This window comes from Amphibalanus amphitrite, unplaced genomic scaffold (assembly GCF_019059575.1).
Source record: "Amphibalanus amphitrite isolate SeventyFive unplaced genomic scaffold, NRLGWU_Aamphi_draft 000305F_arrow, whole genome shotgun sequence".
Lineage (NCBI taxonomy): Eukaryota > Metazoa > Arthropoda > Thecostraca > Balanomorpha > Balanidae > Amphibalanus > Amphibalanus amphitrite.
In genome coordinates this window covers 213,038-225,490 of record NW_024881800.1, presented here as the reverse complement: position 1 = coordinate 225,490, position 12,453 = coordinate 213,038, and the positions used below count along the sequence as shown (strand labels likewise).

Genomic DNA, 12,453 nt, shown 5'->3' with positions numbered 1-12,453 from the left:
CGGTCGCCGCCGGTGGCGCGGCTTCTAGTCGATCCGACATGTCGGGTGGTCACCAGCGGTCCCCACAGAGCCGAGAGAGCTTTAACCTCAGACCGAGGCTCGAGCAGCGGATGAAACCAGCGGCGCGGACCACCCGCCAAAAATCGTCGCCACAACAAAAGTCGCAAACAGGAAGGAAACGTCTCGGACGGATGCGAGGGGCGCCGCTCGGGCATTGTTCATAAGCGAGTCGTTTTGAGGCGTCAACAACCTCTAGGGGTTCAGTCATCGACTCATGCGGACAGTAGTCTCGAAGTCTCAAACGATTTCACAGACCCGCTGGCCGCTGCAATTTTACTGCACTTCATTTTTTTTATAAATTTAGTCCGAACCTTTTGATGGGAAGGATTCACAAGGACAGAGCCACCGCTAAGCGAAGCTTGTTGCGATGACCCTGCCCTCTACCCTCCGATCGCGCAATTCCGATTCTATGGCAGAATTTAGAGTCCAAAGTTTAATGTGCGCACAAAGCCGCGCACGGCCGGTCCCCTCGCTGACTTCGCCTGGCTACGGCCTGCCACCAACCGCAGCCATACCTGTCAGGAGGCCCATAAATGTCGAGCGCCCGTCGCGCTTCGAACCCGGACTGTCATAACCGGGAACGCGTGCTCTCACCACGCGGAGTCCAACGCTCTAACCAACTGAGCTACGGGACCGGCAATTTCATTGCATCATTGTCTATGATTGTAACAGGCGATACCCCCCCCCCCCCACCTGTTCAACGTATCACCCCTTGACTTTCAACTCCCTAGCCCTCCCCTCTACCCCTCCCGGCGTCGCGGCCGTCGCAGTCAGCATCACTGTCCCTTCGTTCGCCAACGACGCGTCTGTTGAAATGAGCCGGCCGGCGCGGCGGCGTGGACAAGGCGATGAGGAGCACGGCGCGAATTAGGGCCGGCGCGCCGCGGCTGTGGGGAGCGGTAGACGGCAGACGGCCGCAATCAGCCCGCAGAGCTGATAAATCACCGTCTGGGAGCGGGCAGTGTCGGTGCGGACATTGAAGGAGGGGCACGGGAGGGACGCAGACGGAGGAGCAGAGACGGAGGAACGTGGACGGAGGGATGGAGGCAGGGACGGAGGGACACGGAGTGACGAAGAACACTGCCGGCAAGGTGCAGATCGAGGGACAGGAACGAAGGGACAGGGATTGACGGGCGGAGACGGGGGACACTGCAAGAGGGACAATGACGGAGGGACGTGGACGGTACGGTGCAGATCGAGAGGCGTGAGTCGAAGCTCATAAGAGGGTCATGGATGGATGAACAAGCGCGGCGCAGAAAAGCGAATTTGGAAGCAGCCTATTCCCGACTTGATCCGATATCTCAACGAACCACCTGCAGCCTATAAAAATTGCAACACCTGTGTTGACGTGTTTCCTATACAGCTGATTTATTCAATGTCCATATTTCTCACGCCTGTTAACTGAACCCCTTTATCAAGCACCATCTACCCCTCCACCCTTCCCCACCTCGACCCTCTCCGCCCGAGCCGGGAGCTCACAACTCGTTCGCGCTCCTCACTTCATCTCCCCCCATCTAACACGACACGGCTCATCGCTACTCCGCGCGACCGATCACGGGGTACAAAGGGGTACACTCTCTCCCCACGCTGCCCCAACGGCAGATCAAACGTGACCAATGTCCCAACTGGCCAGCCGGCCGGCGGCCGCCGCTGCTCGATTGGAAGGCCGCACACGCGCCCAACAAAAGTGCGACCAGAGTGAATCAATCGGGACCTCTGCTGACCATTAGGCGTTAATAGAGTAGCGTTTGTCATTGGGAAGATAGGGAGACAGCTTCGGCAGGGGAGCAAATAGGGCACGAACGTCACCAGATGCCGTCAAAGATTAGAAATGTGGGAGAGGGGAGGGCAAGAGCTATGGTGTGAAAGTCTCCCACATCTTGTAGTATAGAGAAACAAACATGATGGAAATGTAATCCCCCGAAAGATTTGCGGCAGCTGGATAAAGCTTCACCAGAGGTCGTGAAGAGTCCAGACAGGCCGATATGATCCGACTCACCGGGGTGAGTGGCGAGGGTCGGATCTCCCTCTGTCTTCGTGATCATCACCTCACAAACCAGTCCCTCCACCGATGTGACCCCACTTACCTGGTTGGGTGGCGAGCATCGAATCGCCCTCTGTTCTCGTGATGATCACCTCACAAACCAGTCCGACTTACCTGGTTGGGTGGCGAGGGTCGGGTCGCCCTCTGTCCTCGTGATGATCACCTCACAGCCGTCGTGACCGGACCGCTTCACAATGTCCCACTCCCAGTCGTGCAGAAACACCATCCTGGAAAACACAGATGAAATTAGGTCGTTATACTTTCCAGTCGAAGAGCAAAATACTAGAGCGCATACAATCTGCTGATATAAAGGAAGGTAGTGAACCAATGTCTACCAGAAGTGAAGTGAAAGACAAGAAAATGAAGATTTTTCGAAAAATCACGAGCTTTTAGTAAAGGAACTGCGTCTAGTGGCATGCTCCTTATCGATAAATTAATTTGACATCCGATACCGAAAAAAACTGTGTTGACTGTTTCCATGCAGGTTTTTACTGTGCTGGGTTCCACTGAGCATTCAAGCCCTAAAACAAGGAAATATGACTTCGGTATCCAACTCAGGTGGGCAATGCACTAATTAGAATGAGCTAGCAACAAGAGTTTTCTCAAACCACTCAGTCTCTAAGTGGTCGAAAAGCAAAAATTAAGTACCATACAAGTCTCGGTACAACCAGAAGCCTTTCTGAACAGAATCGCTATAATTACACCATAGAAATTGTGATGAATGTTGCAGGAGTGACTCTTAACCCGCGCACCGATGGGGGTCTGCGCCAACTTCGCACCGACGGGGGGGGGGGCGGATGACCGCCCCCCCCCATGAGATCTCGAGAACGAAGCAAGATAGCGACAAGCGGTAAACGGCATCGGATACGCACGGACAAGGTCTACAATTTTTAATAAGGTCATTTTCAGGTCAGATCAAAGATGACGTCACAGGGGTCGAAAAAGTCAAAATGGCGGCGCTAGATATGGAGAGAGTTTTTCTCGAATAACTTTCGAATTAGTCAAGATAGGAACAAACTAAGGGCATCATCGTGATCCTCTCGTCAATCCGCATCGAATGATATATATGTTGACCTCGAAAGGTCAAGGTCAAAGGTTGACCTCAGGTCACGTGACCTCGAGGTCATCATGTATATCATTCGATGCGTCTTGACGAGCTGAACACAATGAGACCATCCGCGCGGCTGTATCTTGTTCCTGTACGGAGTTATTGGCAAAAAACCGCTGGTGGCCTTTGATGACGTCACATGACCTTACAGCTTCCCAACAGCAAAACAGACCTCAAGGTAGTGAAGGTTGATCGTATATGAAGTCATGTATGGTATATGGGGCCATTCCGACCCGTTTTAGTGGTAAAAACAGGGAGTTGATTTTTCCCCCATTGACTTATAATGGGGAGGTCGCGAAATTGACCTGACCTTATGTCACCGACATCAAAATTCCGAGATATACAAATTGTAGCTACTTATGACCTAATAACATCCTGCGACTTTCAAAGGCCTCCGACATCTACTGTAGCTCTGGCACGGTGACAAAGTTGCAAAAAAGTGTCTTGAGGTTGGGTCATTCAAAGTGACCTGGTGACCTGACCTTAAAAGTTAGGAGGTTCAAACTTGCACACCATGAGTAAAATTGATGAGAGAATAGTCGTACCAAATTCCGCGGCGCGTATTTCCCGCTATCCACGAAAAACCTCAGGGGGCGGATATCCGCCCCCCCCCCCCGTCGGTGGGCGTGTTAAGCGGATACAGAGCGGAATGCGAATGAGAAGTGTGTCACTTTAGCCCCACCACACACAGCGGTGACCCCGAGGTCAGGTCACAAACCCGCACATCATCATCCCTAGAAAGGGTCTCCATGTGGCGCACACACTGCCCATACGCCAGCCTTACAGATCAGCGCCGCCCAAAGTAGGCCGGCGGCGTCTTTTTGCGTTATCGAGCAGATTCCATTCAGGGGGCGAAAGTCCGCCGGTTTTTACCGCGGGGTGGCCGGGTCACAGTTGACGGCCCTGTGCAGGCTCATGATCGATGATGACCAAACGAGGCATAGGGCGGGAGCGGGTTCCATATAGGGGCCGACCAGGAGACAGCGTAACCGATACAGGAACGTGTCTCGATGGGCATACCCAGCTAACTTGTGGGATAAAATATCCATGATCGACCTAGCAATGTGTTAGAGAAAAGTGCTGTCTCTTGTTGGTGTAAAATCAGTGGCCATTATCCATCGGCATCCTAGATGCTGATTTTTTTAATTGAATACCCACCGGATAACGTCAATGAATTCCACGTAGTTAACAGCAGTCAATAGGGAGAGACACACCGGCCAACAGTCCACCAACACAGTCCTAACTCGGAAGCCGCACTGTTCCGGCGCTGTTCATTAGCGTGATCAGCTCCCGCTAACGTGGGCAGCAAAAACAGAACAGTGTGCCAGAGCCAGCTCCACAACACGGCAGTCCGATATTTCCCGTCCAAACGAACAGCGATCGACCGCGCAGAGAAGCATCGCAACGTCTGAGCGGCTGAGCGCAAACGTCTGTGAAGACCAGACAAGTCGGCATTGGTTGAGATGACAGCACCGACCGACGAGACGCGGTTAATCCGTCTGACGATGCAGGAGCTGCTGAAAGGATAGAAAATATGCTGATATGAAATAGCAATCCGGTGCATTCCCGTTAAAACATTTTTAACGGATCAACTGCAATGTGAAACACAAACGATAGGCGTAGATAAATGTCAGCTTTCAAAGAAAGTCCTGGCTAACGGAGCTCAGCGCCGATCTTTAATTATGTGCGTCGGTGGTGGCGGGCTATGGAAAGCTGGAAAGCTCGGATGCATCTAAACATGTCTGATATTTATCGGCAGGGACTGCCCGTTGTCCGGTGGGTGGACTGTGACCGTCACTGTCACTCGCTGGTCATCATAAACTACTGACTCCAGCCTGGAGAAGCTTGGAGATGGAACACGGAGAGCGGAGGATGGGCAGATAAAAACGGACGGGGGCCGAGATTATGAGAGTCCGGCACGGCAAAACCGGGGCGGACAGCGTTTGTTTTGGAGATTAGAGAAGATCACATTTATTTGCAGGACATGTGAGCCAAAAGGGTGCGAGATGCAAAAGTTATACAGCAGCTCACAAGCCTTTCAATCGAGCAGAGCGTAATTTAATTATCTAAAATCTAACGAACAATTATGAGGGCGATCGTTGAGAAATTAGTATGCTTAGTCGGTTGGACTCAGCCCGCCGTAAGCAGCATAGCGTGAGCTGAGGAAACCACATCTGCCAGTGCGCCACACAGGACGCCATGCCCCTAGGCCTCGCCATCCGGGCAGCCAAGAGACACGGCCCCCACAGTTGAGTAAACACCGCCTCTCATCCACACCAAACAGACAACCAACCACCTCGCCAACCGCCGCCACCTGCCAACCGTCAGACGAACCGCGCGCAGCTTTTTTCCCTCTGACTTTGCCGCGAGCCGGAGGTCGAGCTTCAGCGGAGGAGGAGTAGGGTCAGCCATGACAGGCACTCAGGTCAGTGACCCCGGCCTCAGCGTGACTGAGACATTGTCGGCGGAGGGCCTGCCTCATGAGGCTGAGCGTGCCGCCGTCTGATCGCTTAATCACGTGCCGCTCAGGTATGCGCCGCCGCGGCTCGGGAGAGGCGGGATCGCCACGGGTCGCTGATGGTGATGGACCCATGGCGCAAGTCACGCACTCACTCATACTGACGCCGGGTGGAACAGCGCCAAGGAGCTCTCTACGGCAGCGTGGACCTCATGTCGGCGCTGGAAGGAAGAGATATCAAGCAGTCCTTTGCAGTAGCATTGAAGCCAATGTACTGAAGCTAAGCGGAATGGACCCCGAATAGTCCTTCATGGCAACACCGAAGCATGAAACTCACACCAGCGCTAGAGAGAGAGCCAGCCCCAATCCCCCTAACAGTCTTTCGCAGCAGCGACAAACCATAGATCCTCTTCCATAGCCAATGCGATACCCTCCTCAAGCACCCCATCCCATGTCACCCTCTGCGTCATCCCGTCAGTCCAACTCAGCCCGGAGCCGTCAGCGGCAGCCACAGCTGTCGGTCCCCGCCGCCGGCGATGCAACCAAGCATTTCGGCCGCCCCCGCCCCCGCCCGCCGCCAGAACAGACCTGCGCTGTCTCCGGGCGCGCGCAAAAACCGCCCGCGCAAAAACGCCGCCCAAAAAGTGCGCGCGAAAAAATGGCGCGTCCGTTGAACCTGTCTGTCTGACGGTGAGGGGGCGGGGACGGGGGGGATGCCGAGTCACCGGGGTCAAACCAGGTCAGTCAGACTTGGCTCTGCGAGACCTCTGCAAGGACAAGGACAAGGTGAACCACCGGTGAATTCGGGAATTTACGAAAATGACATGCCGCTTGGCAACATCTAGATTCGGCAGCGCGCATGTGCCGTCGCAGATCTAAAAACTCAAGAGGTGAAAAGAAAGAAACTCAACCACTCCTGGCGTGCTGAACATTTGCGTCACCCATTCGCGAGTGCGAATATCCCTCTCCATCATCCTCGCACCTCAAATCCCGCATTAAACCTCGACCCAGCCACCTCACCGCCACCGCCATACCCCAGTCTCCACCACCCTTCTCCCACCACCACCACTGTCATTTGTATCAGCTAACGACGCCCCGGCCGTCCGCCGGTGGCGACGCAGCGGAGCCACCGGCCGACGATCCATTACCGTCGGCAACGACGGCCTGGCCGAATCTCAACAGTCACGAACCATGCATCAGCGTTATGCGCACATCATTACCCCTATTCCCCGGGCCGGGGATGGACCGGTGGGAGAAATCCGACGGCCACGCGAGAGGCAGACGAGAGACGGAAATTTAAACCGGGCACAGACGAAAAGGGTTGGAAAGAGAAGGGATTGAAATAATTCTATTCAGCATTTTAGAACTTACTGACGCACCGGCAGCAATGAGAAGACATGCGCCGAGCACAACAGCAGGAAGGCGCAGGAGACACTGAGACATGACTTAACGGACAAGAGACGCCGAAGACCCCGCAAATATCGCAGGTCACGGAAACGACGGCAGACGGCTGACAAGACATCTCGAGACGATGAGGCATAGCGCCAGTAAGCTCGTAAGACAGCAGAGACGCCGATGAGACACCGAAGAGACAACGAAGAGACGCCTGGGAGACATTCGGGAGACCCGGGGAGGCCCACCGAACCGCGGAGCCGCCGGGCAGCGGCGGACGAGCGAGGGGTGTGAGCCCTGGCAGTGACGTCTGAATTTGTCACGCCGCCCGACGCCGCCGTTTTTGCCCCGGGGCGATCGATGACCAGTTTAGAGGCGCCGGAGCGGCGTTTGGGCCACAGGGGTATCACGGGTGAGGACGGGTCGGCGTCTCCAGCACAGGGCTATCAGTACGGGCCACAGGGTGAGGATGGGTCGGTGTTTGGGTCGCACGGGTATCATGAGTAAGGACAGGTCAGCGTTTGGGTCATAGGAGTAGCAGCACAATGGATTACGAAGAGTCGGCGCCCGGACGCAGCGCTATCAGTACGACGGCCCAAATGACTATAGAGGTCCCCGGTATCAGGTTATGAACTGAGCTGATGAGTAGGCAGTGATAACAACAGAATAAAGAACTTGCCAATTGTGAGATAAAACTCAGGGATTTATGCATAGAAATGACAAAAAAAAAACGTGCAAATATCCAAAGTTCTGTACTGGTTCCACACATGTCTTACCACTGAAGTAACCATCCTTTAGCCCCACTCGGCCACGGCTCTCGGTCTGGTAAGACCCGTTCCCACACACCGGCGCTCCCAGCCAGCCAATAATCACCGTCCGTCCATCAGCCTGTCAGCAGCACCGTCTCCCCGCTCCTCCGCTGTCTCCAAGTCAGTAACCGACATCCCTGGTCTGTGTGGTTAGGTATTGTCCGCACTGCAATTATAACAGTGCCTTACAGTCGTCTTTATCTTCTTGAGTATGAACACTCAGACTCAACTGGTCTTCTGAATTCATCATATGCCGACTCCATTATCCATAACTATGTGATTTTTAAGTCAGACCTTTATCAGTTTTCGATCAACTCTGTTATGCTATCTCCGCCCCCGTTCTGCATCTCATTTCAGACACATTTCTCATACACCACATCCCTCTAAAAAAGCATTCACCTCCTTTCCACCCAGCACCATACCTGGCCAACGACGCACCATCCAGCCCTCCCCGCACCCATAACCACCCCCCATCACCCACCCGTTCCCCGTTCCGTGCCGTTCCATCACCACCGTTCCCCGTTCCTTTCCGTGCCGCTCCAGCCCGGCTTGGTTGTCCGTGACCGCCAGTGGTTACGCTCGGTAGGTCGTCCGCCCCAGTCTGCATACGAAATGCGGACCGCGCCGGTCTTGACAGCGGATGCTTGTGGTATGCTGGGTGATACGCTGGCGCAGGACAGTCGAAAGGCTGTCGGGGGCTGGGTAGCGTCCCAGGCACTCGTGGTTGTCTTAGTCTTGTCAAATCGGCGATGGTGATTTGACATCGCGAGCTACACAATACTGCAGTGTACCGCACTATATTTCTATGAGCTGTGTTGTGCGGTGAAATGACCTAATGCAAGCACAACACGGCACAGTACCAGCCGCCACAGCTACCAGCCAGAGTCGCGCGATGAACATATCACACAGCGTGTCAGACAGTATGACAGGCATTGTGACAGGTCGCGTGACGGGTGCTGACAGCTACATGACAGGGAAGAGAGGCGAGAGGTGACTGCCACTTCACAGCTCTCTCCCTCTTTCTTCCGCCGCTGCGCTGCCGCCGCCGTTGCCATGACAACAGACGGTAACACAGCTGCATCGTAATCCACCCGTGCAAGTAGCTTGCAGAGGAGAATAGAGACAGGTGAAAGCAGCCATGGCGACATAGACGCGGAGACAGGACGGAGACGGGACGAAGACGGGGACGCAGAATGCAGGGGCCAGCGATCAGATAGCCGGTAGTCGCTGAGATCCCAGACGTTCACATAGGTGAGCGGTTGACTGCCCTGACAGGCGAAAGAATCGGCGGGGCCAGTCATGAATACAGAAAGGATTGCTGACTTTGCAGATTCGGCGAGCTTATCACACGCATACCGGTTGTTATTTAATCGATTTTCGACCAATAAGAAGAATCAAAGATACCGACTCGAAAAAGACGGATCTTTGCTAATGAGAATCCTAGCATGGAAGTTGGGACTGATCTTCGGATCGTTTCTTTTTTTTACAAACGCCAGCGAAATCAATTCTCCATCTTCCCCACATGGCTCCGTTTCTCATCCATGCTCTGCTCACCATTGCTAGTCATTATGAGACACCAAGACAAACCGGAACGCAAAAACACCCCGGAGCATATCTCACCCGAGGAGCCGAAATTTCGCCAACAGCCTGCGAGAACGCATCATCAGTGGCTTTGTGCCCCGGGCATACTGAACATGAAATATTCATGTGAATCAGTCACCGCTTCGCAGGGCTCAGAACTGATAATGACGACAAAACCGGAGCCAAAAACGAGACGGCAAATGATAGAGGTATCAAATTACTGATACCGGTGATGGAGTGGTGTTAATTGACGCAGCAGGTAATCGATAGGTTTACCTGGATAACATTCTTTGTTATTCTTTGCTACGTTTTGCATGCACACAACAGCTGACTTCATGCATTCATTCAAATGGTGCCATGAGATCACAGAACTATTTCAAAGCAGACCATGCCAATGCAAGCCCTATTCTACAGCAACGAAGTGACTCGAGTTCCCAGCCATGAGAATATGTGTTCAACTCTGTTTCTCGCCCGCTCACCTGTGCCAGTAAATGGAGTAAGAATCGCCAACCATGGGTGAGTGCTTCTGCTTCCCCATCCGCTCACCTGTGCCTGTCCTCGGGGTGGGAGTCCCACCCCACGCGGGGTGAGCTCTTACCATCTATTCTCACTAGCTCACCTGTGTCTGTCCTCGGGGTGCGAGTGCCACCCCACGCGGGGTGACCTCCAGCTATGCTCACCAGCTCACCTGTGTCTGTCCTCCGGGTCGGTCGGTGAGAACACCAGTCCTCCATGTCGGCAGAGCAGACTCCGGGTCTCCAGGTTCGCCGGGTCTCTCCGCAGAGGGTCCCTGAAACAGACAACGGCACGAGTTTTACACACAGAGGCACTGAAAAACATACACCACAGGACACACACTACGAGTAGGCCTTGACGAGTACGACACTATAGCACAGTGAAATTCAATATGGGTACGCAGCCGGTATTTTCCGATGAAATAACGTTAGATTTATTAAGTCAAACACCAGCTCAATGCAGCCAACTAGAAACACAACAGACAGCATAACAAATTGACGCTGCTAGAGAAAGCAAGATAACCGACATCATTAACTGAACACTGACATCAAACATGATAGGCACAACTGCACGAACTCCCCCAACAAAACACCACAAAACAGCGCTGAAAGCCCACAACAAATGGTGCGTCAGCGCCCCTGACTTCTCCGGTTCACATTCGTCATTCCACGGCGTCCCAATCGTTCCTCACATAACTGCTGATCGTAGAACATTACCAGACCCCCGTGTTCTACCGTGACCCTCCCCCTCCCCCCTCGGCCAGGCACCCCCGACTGAAGCGCCCGCACGCCGATTGGTTACGGTTACGGTAAGCGATTGCAAATACGCCGCTGTCTCATTCCCGTTACGTGCGAGCGATGGCAGCAATTTGCCTTCATGTCAAGAGCTCAGAGGGAGAGGGAAAAAATACCTGAGACAAAAAGACAACTACGGCAAAAAGAACTGAACAAAGTAAGAGCTCAGTGAGTGGAAAACAAAGTGGATAATGTTGCAGAAACAAAAGCAATGAGAAGACCTAAAAATATGTTGCTGAACATAAAGAAGCTATTGTGCGCAGCAATAAAGAAAGACAGCATGTCCGTATCTAAAGATACTACTGAAAATCCGGGCCCTCAGCAAAACAAAACCGCAAAAAAAACTTACGCCGTGATATTAATAATAAGCGTACGACAAACCAAATAAGGCGATCATAACCAAAATACGCTAGTCAGACTTCAATCATATTCGTTTTCGTCACCACAAATCTCAGCTGATTAAATCGAGTCATTCAGCCAGCTCTACAGCCCAGCACCGACTCTTCATTAAACGGGCCGCTCTTTACACCACAGCTCCGTCGTATTTCAAGCATTTCTTCCGGCCGCAATAAGAGGGAAAGAAAATTGGCGCCAGTTATTTTTACGAGCGCCTCGTCGAAGAAACAGCCCCACAGAGGCTGTTGGCGGCGCGCCGGCAGACTTTGGTTCCCGGCGCGGACACGGAGAAACGAGAGAGACGGTAGTCCACTGGTGGGGGAGGTTGGGTTGGAACAACACACCGGTAGAAAGTAACTCACGGGCGGTGTTACGATACCAATACACCGTACGGTGCTGGCAGTTATAGGAGGTATCACGCGGTAATAGAGAGATCATACGCCACAATACACACATTGGTGGCCACTAATTTCGGATGAAGTTGTTAGAAGTCACGGTGGATGCCTGAGAGAAACGAGAGAGAGAGAGAGAGAGAGAGAGAGAGAGAGAGAGAGAGAGAGAGAGAGAGAGAGAGAGAGAGAGAGAGAGAGAGAGAGAGAGAGAGAGAGAGAGAGAGAGACAGAGACAGAGACAGAGACAGAGACAGAGACAGAGACAGAGACAGAGACAGAGACAGAGACAGAGACAGAGACAGAGACAGAGACAGAGACAGAGACAGAGACAGAGACAGAGACAGAGACAGAGACAGAGACAGAGACAGAGACAGAGACAGAGACAGAGACAGAGACAGAGACAGAGACAGAGACAGAGACAGAGACAGAGACAGAGACAGAGACAGAGACAGAGACAGAGACAGAGACAGAGACAGAGACAGAGACAGAGACAGAGACAGAGACAGAGACAGAGACAGAGACAGAGACAGAGACAGAGACAGAGACAGAGACAGAGACAGAGACAGAGACAGAGACAGAGACAGAGACAGAGACAGAGACAGAGACAGAGACAGAGACAGAGACAGAGACAGAGACAGAGACAGAGACAGAGAGAGAGAGAGAGAGAGAGAGAGAGAGAGAGAGAGAGAGAGAGAGAGAGAGAGAGAGAGAGAGAGAGAGAGAGAGAGAGAGAGAGAGAGAGAGAGAGAGAGAGAGAGAGAGAGAGAGAGAGAGAGAGAGAGAGGAGTGATATCATTTCATGGTTGTCCCGGCTCCAGAGCTCCGCCGGACAATGGTCCCAATGATCCGCAGCGATTGCGCCAGTGTGGCAATACTGGAAGAAAAGAGAGGCGCAGGTAGATG

At 53.2% G+C, this 12,453-nt stretch overlaps 1 protein-coding gene across 2 annotated transcripts in view; it reads right to left on the bottom strand.

Moving 5' to 3' along the window:
* Window positions 1–12,453, bottom strand: part of LOC122387994 (ubiquitin carboxyl-terminal hydrolase 48-like) — a 44,335-nt gene that overhangs the window by 13,261 nt on the left and 18,621 nt on the right. For both annotated transcript variants that reach the window (XM_043378720.1, XM_043378721.1), the window contains exons 16-17: window positions 10,141–10,242; window positions 2,219–2,331 (exon numbers count right to left, since the gene is read on the bottom strand). In XM_043378720.1, the coding sequence (XP_043234655.1) occupies window positions 2,219–2,331; window positions 10,141–10,242 (215 nt within the window). The remainder of the gene's footprint in view (window positions 1–2,218; window positions 2,332–10,140; window positions 10,243–12,453) is intronic.